Consider the following 17,816-nt stretch of genomic DNA (forward strand, 5'->3'; position numbering starts at 1 on the left):
GATGGTTGCCCATGGGCCATGTCTAATTGTTTAGCTCACAAGACACTTGTCAATTGGTTCATGATGGTTCCAAGGTGTCGACACGTATACATTATTTGCATATCAAAGTAGCCATTGGTAGTCGAAAAATAGCTGAATGCACAGATCAATTCAGTCCGAGCAAATGGATCAAAGGCTGGGTATGGATTAGATGGAATAGAGGGCTGAGTATAGGTCATCTAAATGAAAATCAAACTCTATCAGCTGAGTGAGGTTGGAGATTTTATAGTAATTCTTTGACGAATAGTGTTGGGTGGGGTCAAGCATACATGGGGTACCCAAGCTTAGCCACAAAATCAAATCCCTCCCCATCAGTAAATTCATAGTCTAAACAACCATTTGTTGACAATCTGGAAGGCCTTTTTATAATAGATCTTGGGTGGTGTTAATGTTTTTCTTCCTCATTCACCAATTACAGTATAAACAACTTCTTGACAAGCTGGAAGGGCTTTTTGTAATCCAGTTTTTGAGTGCACCTGTTTTTCGTATATGAAATATCTCTTTCTTTCCAATTAAAAATAAATGTTTTTTGGAAGGAAATTATGCTCGATGAAAAGAGTCTAATCCTCAAAAATACAAGATACCAAAAAAAGAATAAAATACAAAGCTACATAAGTTAAACTGAAGAAACAAAAGCATTCCAATTTAAACGAATATCCTGAATGGAATAAGCAAAAAGTGAATTGGGACAAATCTGCACAAAAGCACTTGAACACAGCAATAAAATAAACACAATCAAAAGATCCAATAAACAAAAACATCATTTAACCACAAGAAATGCACCAACTCTTCAGATTTAGGGTTCTATTCGACGAAATCGATAGTTTATGGTTGAAATTGACTCCATGCCTTGAAGTAGAGTTTAAAAAAATAAATCATTTCGAAAATTTGTTTATCAAAGAAATATTTTAGTAATTTATTTGCTTTACCTTTAAGAACGTCAGGTTTTACAGACAACTCCCATAGGCAGCCCTTCTTTTTGTTAGCTGAGTGATTTGCCTCTGCAACAATCCTTGCAACTAAGGTTTGCCCAACCCTGAAGTTACTAAATGGAGCTTCTGAAGTTTCATCAAGCATATTACTAACCTGTGCACAACACTGGTCAAGCTTGTTGAACATGATAATCGGAGATAATGCATAGAATCAGAATTATCTTTATATGGTTGAAACATATATTTGTAAATTTACCTCTGTCACGTGAACTCTTCCACGTAATCCAGTTCCAAATTTTAATCTCATTTCAAGGGGCTGAATATCAATGATCTGGAAAGCATTGCATCAAATAAGAATTCTATATACAATTTCCAACATAGAAACAAATCTGAAACAAAAAAAAATGTTATCTCGATGCAAGCTTTCCTAATAAGAGAACTGAGAATGAGGTCCCAAAGGTTCAATCAAACATAAAGACTGGAGGGAAAACACCTACCTCTGCATGAACCAGAGATCCCACTTCACGTGAAGAGTTCTTCTTTGACCGTTTTGAACCAGGTGTAACAATGCCCTCACTTATTGACTTTAGAAGCAGTAGCAGCCTCCCAAATGTTGACGGACATGGAAGAGCCACAACTGAGGCAACAACGCTGCATTGATTTCATGCGTAAAGCACTTGTAAAATTATAAAGATACAAGTCCAAGGGTGAAGAAAGCCAAAAAGATAAATCTGAAAGAACTAAGTAGAGAAGCCAAGCACCAGGTTACCTAGTATACAACTTGTCGTGCAAATAATGAATATTTTAACTAGCCCAGTAAAAACACACCCACAATAACTAGACAATGGTAAAACCTGAGGGCTAGGAAAAACAAATCATTGTCCTCCAGACTCCCAACACCCGAAACACCAAAGAAAATATAACAAAAAAAAAAGTCTGCAGTTTCAAGGAATGATGAAGGTGAAAAGCAGAAAACGGGGAGCCCTTTTTTCTTTTTTTGGTGAGGGGGAGGGGAAGTAGGAAGATGGATAGGTAAGATGCTGTTTTTCACCTTTGTCCGATTGTAAATTGCTTCTGATGAAGCCTTTGGGTATTGTAATCATATGTTGATGCATAACCGATAGCATAACCAAACTCTGGCAATGAAAGGACCTATAATGAAGTAAAATGGAAATCAGAAGAGGAGTGAAATGATGTGAAACAACACACAAATATATTCTCCTCCAGGTTTCTTTTTAAAAAAGAGGGAAAAACAAGGAAAGAAGATTAAACAATAACATCAAAAACATGCCAGATAGTTCTCTTTCACAGCTTCCACTACAGCATGCACAGTCTGATTCATCTCTAAGTCCTTCAATGCTTCTGCCTTTCGTTTCTGTTACCAAAGTACGTTTTTTTCTTATAAGAAACATTTCATTGAGAAATGAAATCGGGGAAACCCCAAAAGCCAAAAGGCAAATTAATGTGTATTATATAAATCATAATGTCAAATTTGAGAGAGATATTATCATCTCTGACGATGAGAATAGTATCAACAACAGGAAGAAAATTAAAATTTGAACGGTTCAAAACAAGTCATCTCTGGCTTAGCTCTCTTGTCAGAAGCACTATAGAAAGGGGAAAAAAAAATATTTTTACTTATATAGAACTGAATATTAGGCTTCACCTTCCTACTAGTTTGCCGGCTAGAATTGTTTGCCATCCAGTTATCAACTATTTCAGGTTTTAAGGATAAATCAACAAGCCGTTCAGTTTTAGAGACATCAAGAACAGCAGCCTGAATAGTAGAACCTGTTTCCACTATGGACCCACTCACTGCACAGATTATATAACACTAGTTACAAGCAGTCTTCTATCAAAATCAGTCAGGTAATAAAAAATAATACATAGAACTTACATCCATGGAGTGCAATAAAACCAAAAACATCATGGTACTTCTCAAAGCTGATAGTAACTCCAATATCCTTGACCTCTTGAACTTCTCCCTCAACCACACTACCAATTGAAAATTCTTCTGCCCAGTTTGATTCATCCAATGATTGGAGCTTTGCAATCTGTATAGAACCATGTCAATTTAAAGCATTAAAAAAAATAACTAAGTTAGCTGATACATAGTAAAAATTACATGGTTTGAAAGGCCTTGAAAGATCAACTTCATGTGACTCGTTCACTATTTGGGAAAGATAACCCAATTTCCAACAAGAATGAACAAAAGAATACAAGGACATACAAGAATGAAGACAAAACAAAAGGAGCCAAGCTTCCGTAAGGGGATCCAGTCAAAAAAAAAAAAGACCCACCGAGTAATTACAAAAAGATGTAACCACCCAAAAAAATGAAACCGAACAAGGCCCCAAACATCAACCAAAGTCCTCTCAACCCTCGAAAGATTCTAATAATTCTCACACTCAAAGGCCTACAAAACCACATATCCCACCCACAACAACAACAACAAAAAAAAAAAAAAAAAAAAAAAAAAAAAAAATCCCTTCTCGTACTAAGAAGGAACTCCTCAATCATGGAGCAACAATCCGTTGGCCATGCTAGGTGGAAACCAAACATGCCTCAAAGTGACAACTCCAAACCATGTAACTTGTTTACTATGTAAGACAAGTAAAAAAGAAAGCAGAAACCTAAAAAAAGAATGCACAGATGTACATCTAAAAGTATACCTAAGCCAAAAGAAAAACCAATTAAATATTAAGTTTAAAAAGAATCTACAAGTTCTTTACACCAACAACAAAACAAGAATATTATAGCCATAGAGTAAAAATTGAATCTTTCAAAACCAAGATGAAGAAACATATCATTTTTAAGCCATGGAAATATTGATAGAACATCAAGAACATCAAGAAATACTAGAAAAGTTGGCAAAACATATGTGCATAACAAGCTCCACCCCTTCTAACCTATTATTTATCAGTTTTAACTTTTTTCGCTTTTCTCGGAATATTTCAAGCATCAACATTTCACAGATATTTATATTGACATTGCCACAAGTTTGACTGTTCAACTTTTCTATCATCATTAACATTTTACTCCTCTCACTGTCGATGATAGTAATTTGTCAACATATGCCCCCCACCCCCCACACCAAATATGTACCTTCTCTTCCGTCAAAAAGAATTCCTGTATAAAAGAGGCGTCGGTTGAAAAGCAAGTTGACTGCTTCAAAGAAAGTGTGATTCTACCCGTTTCACCACTAACCTGAAATATCAAAATACAATTACATATTAGTTTACAACCAAATATATTTCTACTTTACAACTGTGCATATTCTTCCTTAAAATAGGTCACTGACATCAACTACACTACTCCGAACAGATTGCCCAATGTAAAAAGCTTCCTGTAAATCCAATTTCCGGTCTTCCATAGCCTGAAGCATAAGAATGCAGAGATTAAAATTTGGAATTAATACTGGAAAAAATCTTGTCACAAAATTCGTTACCTTATTTCGTGGAGAAAAGCCAGTTAAACGTCCTAGAAAGCGAACAAAACAACCTCTTTCTATTATGTTAGAAATGAATCCCTAGAAGAGAGAACAGATTGATAGAATGAGTTGAAGTTCAGAGCAAGAGAAATCAAATTGACACAACACTGATGTTTGACCAATGCTTGCATATATCAGCCACTTACATGGATAACAGAATATTGCTTTACTTGACTCAGGTCAGATGGAAGCACATGAGCCAAATTGATTAGAGATTGTTTTGCAGAGAGGATTAAATTTTGGCCTTCAATATCTGAAAATAGTGGGAGAAGAATTATCAAACCATAACATCCAAATCATGAATGAATTTACAGATGAAAAGGCTACCATTAAAAGAAAAGTTAGGTGTACTTGTGGGGAAAGCAGAAAGAAAACAAAAGAAAATGGGTCCAAACAATATTTTCAAAAAGTTCCAAATACTCTTAAAATCACATAAAGCAGCAAGTACAATCCACCTTTTCATAAAATGAAGCAAAACAGAACCAACTTAATGCAGCATTTCAAATTCTCCAATCACTTTACTGAGAGAACACTACAGGAAGTGTTTAAGAACATATATTATTGATAGTTGCAATGCATGCATTTATACACATAGTGAAAATAAGGGTAAATTACAAATTTGGTCCTTATAGTTTGGAGAAAGAATTTAGTATCTATAGTTTTAAAAGTTAGAACTTAGTCCTTATGGTTTAATAAAATCTCATAAATAGTTCATATGGTTTGATAAAATCCTCTGGATAATCCCTACACCGTAGGAACTATTTATGAAAGCTTTATCAAACCATAGGGACTAGATTCTAATTATAGACTATAGGAATTCTAACTTTATCCAAACTATAGGAACTAAATTTGCAATTTAACCCAGACAATAATATGCTAACAAGCACAAACATGAACACGAACCTTTAACCTCTTGATTCTAGATTTTTTTAATTTATAATTTATATACTATGCCGATATCAATATTTGAAACCTTGCTTGTATGTAACTACCCAATTACAAATAAGTGACCATAGGTCAATTTATAACCAACTACTAACAAATTACAAATATCCTAACGATATCTTTCAATATTTCCCTAGCGATGTTCTTAAAAGAAGATATTGATTTTTTCAAAATAAGAACTTTTAAACTTGAATTTGCAAAAGAATGTGAAATAATAAAACTACCCAGTACAAGGAGTTGATCAAATTGATATCCAGGCTTCAACACGGACTTCATCGAAGAGGCATGTGCTGCAAGTAAGCATCACTAATTAGGAAAATAAACAAAAGATAACATCCACAAGAAAGGAAAAATACACAATGTGCACGTTAAGGTAAAGGTCAATATATACCCTGATGATCTGACAGATGTTCCATGGATATTCTTCCCCTTGAGTAACCGGATCTATTAACATACAATGTTACATGGGTCTCAGTTATTTCATCAACCACACCCGTTACAATATGACCCAACTCAACCTTTGTGTCCTCAGATACCCTGTAATTGAGTTCTCCAATGATAATGACACCTGTCAGAACTTATGTTGCATGTAATAACAAATTCTCCATTTTTTTTTCTATAGAAGAAAATCATAAGAAAAATTAATTTTTTCTCTCAAAATGGCTAACTAGTGCCATTCTATTTTGCCTTTCCTATTTCCTAGTAGTTCCCATTCACAAGAAGTCAGGGTTTTTTCATCTTTCTAAAAAGGGGATACATAACTTTTCATTAAGGAAATGGAAAGAGAGTAATGCTCTAAATACAAAATAGTAAGCAAACAAAACAAAATCAATAAAAATCCTCAGAACAAGTATAAAAGACAACAAGAATCCCAGTAAAGACCTCGCCTATCTGGGACAGATATTTCAGTAACCTACTTCTATTTTTTTTATAAGAAACCAGAAACTTAATAGAAAGCAGCATTCCAATTAGAGACTATAAACAGTACATGATCACAAGAATTAACAAACGAATTATTTGTTCATGTACCAACTTGGCTACTTCTACAATTTCAGAGGCATATTTATAATGTTCTATATCCAATAGTTCCATATGTAGAAAGGAAATGACCATACTTATCTAAATATGAGGTAAACAGAATCAAACCTCGCAGGCTTCATTACAAAACTAAGGCTTATTCGCTTGGAGGAGGGAGTAGAACTTGTTATTCTACATTTGATGACTTGACCGATATGATATGTTGAACTTGGATCAGAACCAGGTTCTATTCCAAGCTCAAATCTGAATAAGAACGGGAAAAATTAGATTTACGATAACAAGCGAATAATTATTAGCTTCCGCAAATAGAATAGTAAAAAATAACTGTATACATGAATTTGCTACACGAGAATGTACAAAAATCTAATAGCATTAGCAACTTTCATTCCTCATTATAAATTCAAGCAATTTCACTTCAATTGAAGTTACTTCAAACAAAAGAACAGACAGGAAACCAACAGAGAAAATAACAATAATTATACACACCTAGGACTTTGAGTCAGTTGAGACAAAGAATAGGGTAGTAACGTAATTTCTATCTTGTGGCAGATGAAAACTTGGAACAAAGAAGATGGACAGAGTAAAGTTCACAATAGCCACATCTGGAATCAAAATATTTATTTTCTTCTTTTTTTTTTAAATGGAAACAAACTTTTTATTAATTCATAAATAGAAAGTACTTTTATTTTCTTTTTATATAAAAGACCAACTTTCATTAATAAAAAAAATAAAGGAATATAAAGGCATACAAAAAATTCAGCCTGCAAAAGGGAGCACCCTGGAAGAAGAATCTCCAATCTTCACCCCTCAAAAGGGAACAACTTTCATTGGATTTTTGGACCCCTAGAGAGATGCGTTAAAATTAGCTAGGGACCAAACAGTGAAAGGTTCCCTCTCCACCTCTCAAAAAAATCGCCCGTAAGTGCAATTCCATGAATAACCTATCAAATAAAGAACTTTACCTTCTTTGGGACTTCCACCTTCCAACAAGCAGAAAAACCCAATTCTATAAAGGAGGAGGGATCTCGTAAGTACTGAAAGAAAGATTTACGATAAATCCATCATAAGGGTTAAGACTCCAACAATAAAAATCCTTTCTCCCTTGCCTAACCACAACTTCCCCCAATAAAGAAAGGAGGGTCACAACCTCCGTCTAAAATCAAAATATTATAACTGCATTATATATTTGTTAGAAGGTTAATTGCTTATTTACTTATACATAGCCCAAAAAAAAGGTTTTTGTTTAATGAAAACTAACCTTTTAATGAAAAACAATGAAAAAAATACAAAGGCATCAAAAAATCCAAGCCCACAAAGGGAACATCACTAAAGTTGGAAGCTCCAAGACTACATCATGAAAGCCTAGAGAGGAACATAGCACCATAGCAAGGATCAAATATCACTCAAATCCCTCTTCATCCCCCTAACAACTGTATTATTCCTCTCCCTTAAAGACCTCACTACAAAGCACACACCCCAATTTGCCAAAAGAACCTCCTCTTCTCCCTAAACGATAGATGGAGAAGAAACTCACTGATCATCTCTCTTAAATCTTTGTGACGAGCTAATTGAATGCTAACAGCCTAAAAAAAGTAACTCCAAACTAACTGCACAAAATCATATCTCCATGTCTTCCTCCACATTCTGACAAAGAATGCAACAAAAGGGCCCAACCAATGAAGCCAACTTTCTTAACAGCCAATCAAGAGTATTAATGCTTTCACGCATAACCTACCAAACAAAGAACTTAACCTTCTTTGGAATTTTTATCTTCTACAGAAACAAAAAATTTAAAAAAAAAAAAAAAAAAAAGTTCCAACATCCAGTGAAAGAACTACAAAAAAAACCCCAAGGGAAGCTTAAAACAAACATCCTTTCTCTCAAGTCTAAACTCAAACTCTCTCATCAAAGACAATAGAGTTGAGACATCCACGTTTACCTATGAAACAACAGACGATAGGAACCAAATAAAAAAGAGAGTTATCAGCAACATAGGACTACTCATAGAGGAAAAATGGTATAAACAGAAGGAGACTTAGCACATAGGAATCTATCCCCCACTCACTTATCCACCCAAAAATATGCTTCCTTTCCATCACTCACGCATAATAAACAGGTAAGAAAGAAAGGGACTTCAATGGATATATCTTTCCACCCATTTTTAGACTGCTTTTTAACCCCACCAGACAACACTCAAAAGGATGAGATTCATAGTTGATCGCAATAATCCTATACCAAAGGGTTTAAGGCTCGAGGAGAAACGAAAAATCCATTTAGCCAACATGACTTTGTTACGAGTCCTTAAATTCTCGAATTCTAACCCCACAAGGTTCACTGGCTTCCCTATCACATCCCAGCTCACAAGATGCGAAAATGAAATGACAGTTCTTGTTACTACAATATGCAAATCTTGAAAATAGGCAAATTATAGTTAGTCAACCACAGAAAGATAATAAGTTCAAAAGCTATATGGATGCAGTATACAACTTGCCTAGGAGCAAAACCTTGAACCCCATTGTAAAACCTGACAAAGCAACCATGTTTTTCAATCTTCGTTATCCAGCCATGGGCCACTAATCCTGCAGTAGCATCAGCATATGAACTAAGAACCTCCAATTTTGATTTTACCTGTAAATTGGCATGTATCAGAATAACTAAGCAGATACTGATGTCCAAGTTATGACAAGAGCCTAATTTTAAAGTAGCTAGAACAAAACGAGTTGAATGTAATAATTACAGTCAATAAGATAGTGCAGACTGCAGAGTACAATAACAAATAGAATACTTGGTCTAGGATTATTTAATCAAAAACTATGATAATGGTATAATTGCAGGGTTTTAATGCACGTGCACGGAAGCAAAGCTCATGATACTCTTCAATTGCTAAAACTAAAACTGTCAAACTTAAGAAGTTTACATATTGTTCGTTTTCACATTTTTATTGGATGGAAAATTAAACTGAGAATAGACAGTATGGTTTACAATGCATGATGACCAGAAACGTGGAAAAAAGTGTGGGAAGATAGAAGTCCATTTAAACATGTAAAATAATGAAGCCTACAACATTGGAGCCCCCTAAGTATAGTAAAAAGAATCCTTGTTGTTTCTAACTAAAACTGTATATGACTGGGAAGTAACTAGTTGTTTCTAACTAAAACTGTATATGAGTAAATCAACAGAAGCTAATTAATAAGCTATAACCTGTAATTGATTAATAACAAAAAATATCAATGCAACTTTTTTTCAGAAAAGGAAAAAATACTTTTTACTGATTAAATGAAAAAAGAATGTAACTAACTAAACAGCATGTAAAGTACCACAATAGCCTAAATCACACTTAATCGTATTCTTTAAATTTTAAACAGAAACTGAACTTTTCATTGAGAGCTTAATGCTCAAAATACAGTGAGACAAAGAATATAAATACAAGAACAAAGAAACTTGGGATCAGCAGGGATGATAATTCAGTCTAACATACAGAAGACAACCAACTACGTGATTGCAGTACGTACATAAGCACTCCTCTCATCAACTATTTCTCTATCTCTATCTCGGTGTAAATTATGCTCCCCACTTTTGCAATTAAGCCTATCCGTAGTGTTTTTTTAAAGCTCAAGGCACAATAAAGCACAATAGTCTTCTGGGACTTAAGTGCAAGGCGCAAAAAAAGCCTATCCCCGCCCGGAGGACTTTTTAAAACACTGCCTATCCTCACTTATAGACTATAGTTCATCGGGATAGTTTTATGTACATCCATTGGATAGGAAGTTCTCTCTTTTTTGTGATTACATTCATGTCAATGAAATGATTTGTTTCCCATTTTAAAAAACTTAAAATTTAAATTAAAAAAAATATATTATTTAAAAAACCTGAAATTTCGTATCTGAAACTCCTGCCAAACTAATAAATAACAAATAAGAGCAACTATATTTATATGATTCAAGGACCCATATAAATACAGATCAAATAAAAGGAACATACGAGCGTCTTCTTGTGTGTAACAGTTATTCTCTTGGACTTGCAACCAAGCACACGGAAAATCAATTCAGCCCCAACCTGCATATTGGCATGGCAACAGAATTTGAAGTTCCAAAACTAAGAAACATTTCATGTAATCGTAGCACAATCAATATAGCTTCCTATGTAACACAGAACAATCCGCCACGTTGTCCATCAGAGAAAATAAGAGACGTTAACACCCTCAGTTTTTAAATTTTCATGGGCCATCTTTTTAAAAACAATAAATTATGACTATTTGAGCCAATTGGATGACTTATTGTAATCTCCTTTGCTTGGGACTTCACAATTTGTTGTAAATTCAAACCATCTCCAGAGCCATTTCTAGCCCTATATAAATATGAACTGAATAATAGATCCCCAGATGATTCCATGTACCCTATACTGATCTTTAAAAGTTATTCTATCTCTTGCCATATGTAACCAAAAATAGATTTTATGGAATGGAACAGTTCGAAATAATGACCTTGAATTTTTTCCGAGGTTTAGCAATTTCAAACTCAGACATGTGACTAAGAGGACACAGAGCTTTAAGACCGCCAGGAAATTGCACAATAGCACCAAAATCATCGACAACTATGACTTTAGCACGTATCAACGTCCCAGGCTTCACATCTGAGTAGGAAAACACTGGACCTTCAAAGGCACTGGCCTGTCAAAAATCAGAACATGTTCTATTATCAAATGAGCTCATATCAAATGGGTGCATCAATTTGTAAATGTAACCAACTGTGAACTAAGCAAAGAAAAAAGAAGGAATGAAAGAGGATGAAATAATAAAATGCCTTAATTACTTCCATAATCCAATGGTATAAAGCAACACCTCAAACAAAAACTATATCAACTATAATATCCTCCGATCATACTGTTGAAGAGGCTAGAACTCTAATTATTTGAGCGAAGTAGCAAAGGATATCTTGTTGAACTTTGAGGTCATGGTTATTAACTTAGAAAATGAAAAATTGGAGGAAGAAATGAGAAGTAAAGTGGTCAAAAAAAAAAAGAAAAAAAAAAGATGAAAACACATTATCATTCCACTATCAAGTTAATCCTTCAAGGTGGAAAATTGTTTAATTGGAAAACCTTAATGATAATGACGAGGTTTTGTAAGAGAGGATGAAACTGAAAAAGAGACAACTTAACTTCAGTATCAGATTAGGAGTGTCCAGATTCTTAACAAAATCTATTCGTGACTATAATAAAAGATTCCAGTAATTTTTTTTCTGAGAAAAATAAAATATGGAAGGCAATCACGTGTATTTGGGTTCTAATAAGCCCTTGGATTAGATGGTTTTACATTTACTTCAGAAGTCTCTTAGAAATCTAGGAAAATCGCTAAACAAGAAACTTGGAGTGTTCCAAGATTTGTTTGAGAATCATCATTCAGAGTAAGAGCTCTAACAAAATAATAATAATAATAATAATAAAAAACAAGCCAAATGTTATCTTAGTTTGAAATATGGTCAAGAAGTTTATCTAAGATTTGTTTTTGTAAGTTCACTAAACCACTCTACATTTGACCATTATTTTATGAGGCTGCTTTTGTTTCTCTCTTTCATTTTCAGGTTGGTTCCTTGTGGACATTTTCTCTCTTCGGCTCACAGGATAGTGGACACCCCTCCAAGAATGAGAAAAAGGCCTCTTTGGCTCAACTTCTCTAGGACTTTCCTCCGGCTAACGTGGTTTTGAAAGAAATGCTCAGATCTTCAAGAACAGAGTTTTGATAGTTTTAACACACTGCCTTTTAAACACTTCACATGGTGTAAATTGTCCCCACCCACCCCCCCTCCCTCCCTCCCTCCCTCCAACTACAGGTTAACTGATTTTATTCTCTTGACCATGTTTCATCTTCTTCTCATTCTTTTACACGTTTTTCCAATATAAAGTTGCATCTTACCAAACAATTAAAGCTGACAACCTAGTGATTGATGGATATCATATTAGTGTTGCTTCATTTTTCGTAAAGTTAATCAAGGAACACAACCTTCAAAGTCCCAATTGCAAGTCCCTCCAAATGTCTAAAGCCAAGAATACGAACACGAACATGACTCCCCTCTTTAAACTTCTTTCCAATCTTTTTCACGACCTCTTCAGCCATATCAGATACCTGCAGTCAATATAAATTATAAACTGGTTAACAAGAAGGCACTAATAGTTATAAACAACAAAAGCAACTAAAGAAACTCACACTAACGAATGTTGGAGTTGATTCCGGAGAAGATGTTACTTCAAGAAGCAGGCCGGAACCTCTATCAACCCTAACAACTTTTGCAGAATCATATATATCACCAATTCTCACATGCTACATTGAAAATGAGAGAAAATAAATTCAAAAATTTCAGGAGTAAGTAACAAACAGTAAATGTACATGGTCAAATAGACAATGCATCTAGAAGTATAAGGACACATATAGAGAATTATGGAGACATTTTGCAAGGTTGAAGTTATTGACCACCCAACATTATACATGCATGGCAAAGTACACAAGGAGAGTAAAGAAATTTTCGAGACAGATTGATGCTATATGTTTGAATCATGTTAGTCATTTTTAACAATACTACAGTTAAACTTATTTACAAAGTGATCATCAGTGTAGGAACAAAATTATAATGTAACTCTGGGAACCCCGGCAACTACCAAAAGTAACACCAATAACTTGTTAAATAAATTAATCTACATAGTGTCTAACTGCAAGTTTCTACAATTTGCACCACTCAGTGAAAACTAAGTGAAAGATACTAGTTATATAGTTTCTGATATATAATAGGATTTCTTCTTTCTTTTTTCGTGAGAAATAAAGGAATAAATATACAAACAAAAGAATGTAAACGGAAGGCCTCTGATCTAAGTTGATCAACGAAATATATACAACAGAAAATTCTTTAGTACCATAGACACATTTATGTACATAATATTGAAATTTATTAGAATGCTTAGACACTAGTCTGTCAAAAATGTACCATTTTTATTCTATAAAACAAGAAGATCCCTTTTTTCTTTTGTGAAGTGAATGAAAAGAGGGATACAAAGGAGAAGTTACAACCAACTTTCCACTTAACTGGAATATCAAAAGAACAATAATTACAAAAGTTCCAAGAGAGTATAACATCAAGAATGAGGGGAATTTGACAGAGAATACTTTGAATATGAAATTCTTTACAAGAATATATGATGGAAAGTCTCTTCAAGAGACGAGGATGTCTGCCAGAGGGAAACAAGAAAAATTGTAAAAAACTAGTATTACCATATAAAGGCAAAAGTATTATGAATGTAAAGTGGAATCAAATGAAGAAAATCTTTGAAGGCTTTAGATTGGGATCAGCCCGCCCAAGTCTAATACTAAGGAATCTAGTGGAGCTTCTCATTGAGGAGAAGATTTTAGCACTTTTCCAGCATCGAGGGAATCAAAAATGATAAATCACCTGGTCCAGAAAGATACAACACAAAATTTATAAAATGGAAGAAGATGTGTCTTGGAATATCATAAAATGATTTTTTTTTTTTTTGGATAAGAAACAAATTTCATTTATGTATGAAATTTACAAAAAGGGGCAAAGCTCGAGCCAAAGGAGTTACTAGAATGCCACCAAACGTTGCCCTTCTGCCAAAATACACAGAAGCACCTCCTCAATCATACCATTACTGTCCCAGTTTCACACAAAACATAAACCGAACGAGTTCAACCACAGAAACCAGAGAGTCTGAAGAAACGGACAGCCCCTCACCAAGTGAAGTCCTCTAACTAATGTCTGAATGCACCATGGAAGGAGCAGCACAAAGGAAGAATGTCTTTGAATCTTGTAATGCCGTGAGCCCTAGGTGAGGTTAATTTATTTTTTCTCAATTGATTTGGTTTATGTACCTTTTCATCTTGGATTCTAAAATCCCCATTTGGATTAAGTTAAGGTCAATATAATTTCATTGGGCTCGTGGGGATTATTGAATTAAAGTTGGGGAAGATTTGGGCTTAAAGTGGCTGATTTGTCAGTTTTTGACTAGGATTTGGGCATAAAATGGCTGGTTCATTAGCTGATGACAAGGTCATCTAGGGTTTGGGGGAAAAAGAAAAAGAAAAGAAAATGAGAAATTTTGTTTTTTAAATACCCATTCAACCACCTCCCTCATCAATCTCATCTTTTTCTCTCCCAACTCACCATCCACGGTCACAAAGAAAACCTACATTCCCATCACCCTCTCGCTCGAGTGCCTCTCTATCTCTCTCCCAATCTTTTGCCAATTGTTGTTCGCCTGCACGATCATCCTCCGTCTCCATCGTTGCATGCTGCCACGCGAAGCACCCTCTTTCTCACACAAGTGTGTTTTTCCCTCTCTTGATTTACTCTCCTCCGTCTCCCTATCTTTTGATTTTCTCTCTCTACAAATCGCCACTGCTACCGATCAATCAAGACACCACCATCGATCTTTGCTCGGTTGCTCCTCATGTTAATTGTCGCCAGTTAATGGGTTATCTCCCAAATCAGTTGTGTGGGTTATCTCCCTCTCTTTCTCCCTCACTTGCGACACCTCTCTCTCTCCTAGCACCCTTTGTCGTTGGCTCTCCTCATACAACCACCGCTACCATTAATACTGCTAATCGTTTGCAGCGTCATATGCCTTAAATGTCTCTTTCTCTATCTTGGTGTCATATGTGTCACAACATGCTAAATCGTCAGTTCATCTATTTTTTCACTGTTCTTTTGCTACTGACATTTGGAACCTTCTCTTGCCTCTTTCTGGTTGGTATTTCACTTGTCCTCATGATATTTCTAATGCTTTGGCCTCGATGTTAGTGGGACATCCTTTTGGTGGAACTAAGAAGGTCATTTGGTTGGCTTTTATCCGTGCTTTCCTTTGGTGCTTATGGGGTAAAAAGAACAGACGACTTTTTCATGATACATGTTTTTCTTCTGCTCGACTTTTTGAGTTAGTTTTGTCTACTGTTTTTTCTTGGTGTAAATTAAAGGACCCTTTTACTCATTTCAGTTTATCTTTTCTTAGTCAGTAATTGGTAATCTCTATTGTAGTTCTTCGGAGTCTTCCCCTTATTCATATCAATAAGGGTTTCTTTTACAAAATGGAAAAAAACCCTTTTGGATTCTTGGAATCTTTGGCAACAAACCATCCATCTCTTTAAGGTTGTTCTAAGTGATTCTAAAACAGCAATAATCATTGAATTTGTGTCTAGTTTAAGAGTAATTGTCAAAGTTGGAAACATTTGGTTTCAAGAGTGACAATTCATTAACAATTGCTTAGGTAATCCTAACGGCCTTTTTGTTTGGGTATTTTTATAGAGCCAATTAGGGGTTTAATCTTTTTTCCTAATCTTTGAAATTTAATAACACTTGGCAAGAATCGTTTAGGCCAGGCAAGAACCTTTGTGGTGACTTGTGTTGGAACTTTATTTTAAGGTAAGTGGATCTTTCTGATGGACGGCCTTAAGGCCAATTGGATACATATCTACGTATTGGCCATAAAGTATGATGACTGGAAAGTGTGATGATTGATAACGTGTGTTGATTGACAATGTTTGTTCAATGTCATTAAGATGTTCACGCATGTGGTAATAGAAAATAGGACCTCATACATGGATGTGAATCATGAAAGGTGTAATTGAGGTGTTTCATTCATTCATCAGGTCATATTTTTCCTAGGTATAAAAGTATCCCCTTTTTGAAAAAAAAAATGCTCCAAAATACAAAGAAACTGAATCATAAGAAAATTCTTTAAAAAAAAAAAAAAAAAAAGACACAAAAATCCCACCTATGTAACACAGGTTATTGAAAACCTCATGTTTGTTGGGTCTTTACATTCCCTAAATAATAATATCCTAGATTTGTTTAAAATGAAAACCTGTGAAACAAATAAATATATTAAATGTTTGTTTTGCCCATGGCAAAACCCATTAAATGAATGGACCCTTGGCAATAAACACCCAATGAGAGAAGGTATTAAACATAACCAAAATTTTAATATCAGTCAATTTCCAGCTCTAAATAATTCACTTAATGATTTTTCAGACATTTTTATAATAACTTACTGGAGATGCAGCCTTGTTATGAATGAGATGTGGAATCAATGTCAACCCCACAGCTCTAGTTGAAGGATCAATAAATAATATCCGAGCATTCACCTTTATAAGAAAAAATATAAAATTAACATTAATATACGACAAGGTCCAAGAAATAGAACTCGAAGGAAGAACCCATTTTAAAAAAAACGGAAACACAATTTCATTAATGTAATGGAGTAAGAACTAATTTGATTGGATTCAGGATACAAAAATAATTGGCCATTTACCATCAATTAGAAATGTGCTTCGAATAGCAGCACATAAGAAAAAACCATTAATTAAGTGGCAGAGGCAAAAACATAATCATCAAAGAAAGTATACATTGAAAAATGGGGAAAACATATTGAACCATAAGGAAAAAAATCCTACAAAGATATTCATGAAGCTTGTAACGTGTTAGGAGAGGAATGGTCGTTCATGGAGAGATTTTTAACATCTCTTTTCATCCAAAATCCCCCTGATTACCAATTATAATGACAATATAAAACATCGAGACTAATGCTCAAAGTTAACACCAGGCCAATCAACCTGATAGACACTGCAACAGACCTTTGTATTATTGTATTGACCGAATTATATTTTAGAAAGCTGACTCATATTAACTTGACTGCCATCCTGACCATTAGCTTCAATCAATATACTAAAGCTTCGTTTGGGATTGTGTTTGCAATCGTAGAAAGTGATTTTGGAAAAATCTTAACCGCACTCATTGTTTGGTAAATAAAATTATAGATTTTGTTAAAACGGAACCAGGACTTTTCATTAATGTAATGAAAAGAGGCTAATGTTCAAGATACAAAAGATGAAAGGAATAATCCAGCCACTGAACACGAACAAAGGGTCAGGTGCACCTGGATATCTCAACTAGATTGACACATCCTTAGCACCTACATCATACCCATTACAAAATACAATTCACCAACCAAAATGAGAAAACAAAACAATGGGTAAATTAAATTATTAATTAATCTATGAGAATCACTTTTTAAATTCTAACAGGTAAAAGTTGATAGCAATAGCTTTTAGATTTAGCTTTTCTAAAAATTTGCTACTTTTTTAACCATTTAGATAAATATATTCTAACAATATTCTTCCATATTGATATATTTTGCACATATATTTTCAAATTTTAAATAATTCAAGTGTCTTACAATAATTATTTTTCTTTTTTTAGATATTGTGAGTGTCTGGGTCAGTTTACGTGCAGGACAATTATTTTTCTTAAACGTTTATCAAATAATTTTATATTAAATAAAATTAGTTGAAATTAAATTACATCAATTTA

The 17,816-nt window shown here is 34.3% G+C and overlaps 1 protein-coding gene across 2 annotated transcripts in view; it reads right to left on the reverse strand.

Annotated features, from left to right (window-relative positions):
- Positions 1-17,816, reverse strand: part of LOC120072689 (RIBOSOMAL RNA PROCESSING 5) — a 40,019-nt gene that overhangs the window by 8,781 nt on the left and 13,422 nt on the right. The window contains exons 9-28 of one of the 2 annotated variants that reach the window (XM_039025139.2): positions 16,499-16,591; positions 12,650-12,763; positions 12,446-12,568; positions 10,928-11,113; positions 10,426-10,500; positions 8,936-9,072; positions 6,553-6,687; positions 5,798-5,943; positions 5,631-5,696; positions 4,608-4,714; positions 4,420-4,500; positions 4,273-4,347; positions 4,077-4,178; positions 2,869-3,025; positions 2,638-2,786; positions 2,263-2,346; positions 2,023-2,123; positions 1,469-1,622; positions 1,228-1,302; positions 969-1,125 (exon numbers count right to left, since the gene is read on the reverse strand). In XM_039025139.2, coding sequence (XP_038881067.2) covers positions 969-1,125; positions 1,228-1,302; positions 1,469-1,622; positions 2,023-2,123; positions 2,263-2,346; positions 2,638-2,786; positions 2,869-3,025; positions 4,077-4,178; positions 4,273-4,347; positions 4,420-4,500; positions 4,608-4,714; positions 5,631-5,696; positions 5,798-5,943; positions 6,553-6,687; positions 8,936-9,072; positions 10,426-10,500; positions 10,928-11,113; positions 12,446-12,568; positions 12,650-12,763; positions 16,499-16,591 — 2,317 coding nt within the window. Of the gene's footprint in view, positions 1-968; positions 1,138-1,227; positions 1,303-1,468; positions 1,623-2,022; positions 2,124-2,262; positions 2,347-2,637; positions 2,787-2,868; positions 3,026-4,076; positions 4,179-4,272; positions 4,348-4,419; positions 4,501-4,607; positions 4,715-5,630; positions 5,697-5,797; positions 5,944-6,552; positions 6,688-8,935; positions 9,073-10,425; positions 10,501-10,927; positions 11,114-12,445; positions 12,569-12,649; positions 12,764-16,498; positions 16,592-17,816 lie in introns of both variants that reach the window. The other variant, XM_039025138.2, reaches the window with a different exon arrangement.

The sequence above is a fragment of the Benincasa hispida genome, chromosome 3 (assembly GCF_027475165.1).
Source record: "Benincasa hispida cultivar pf3 chromosome 3, pf3_genome.v1.1, whole genome shotgun sequence".
In the NCBI taxonomy this organism is placed as follows: Eukaryota; Viridiplantae; Streptophyta; class Magnoliopsida; order Cucurbitales; family Cucurbitaceae; genus Benincasa; species Benincasa hispida.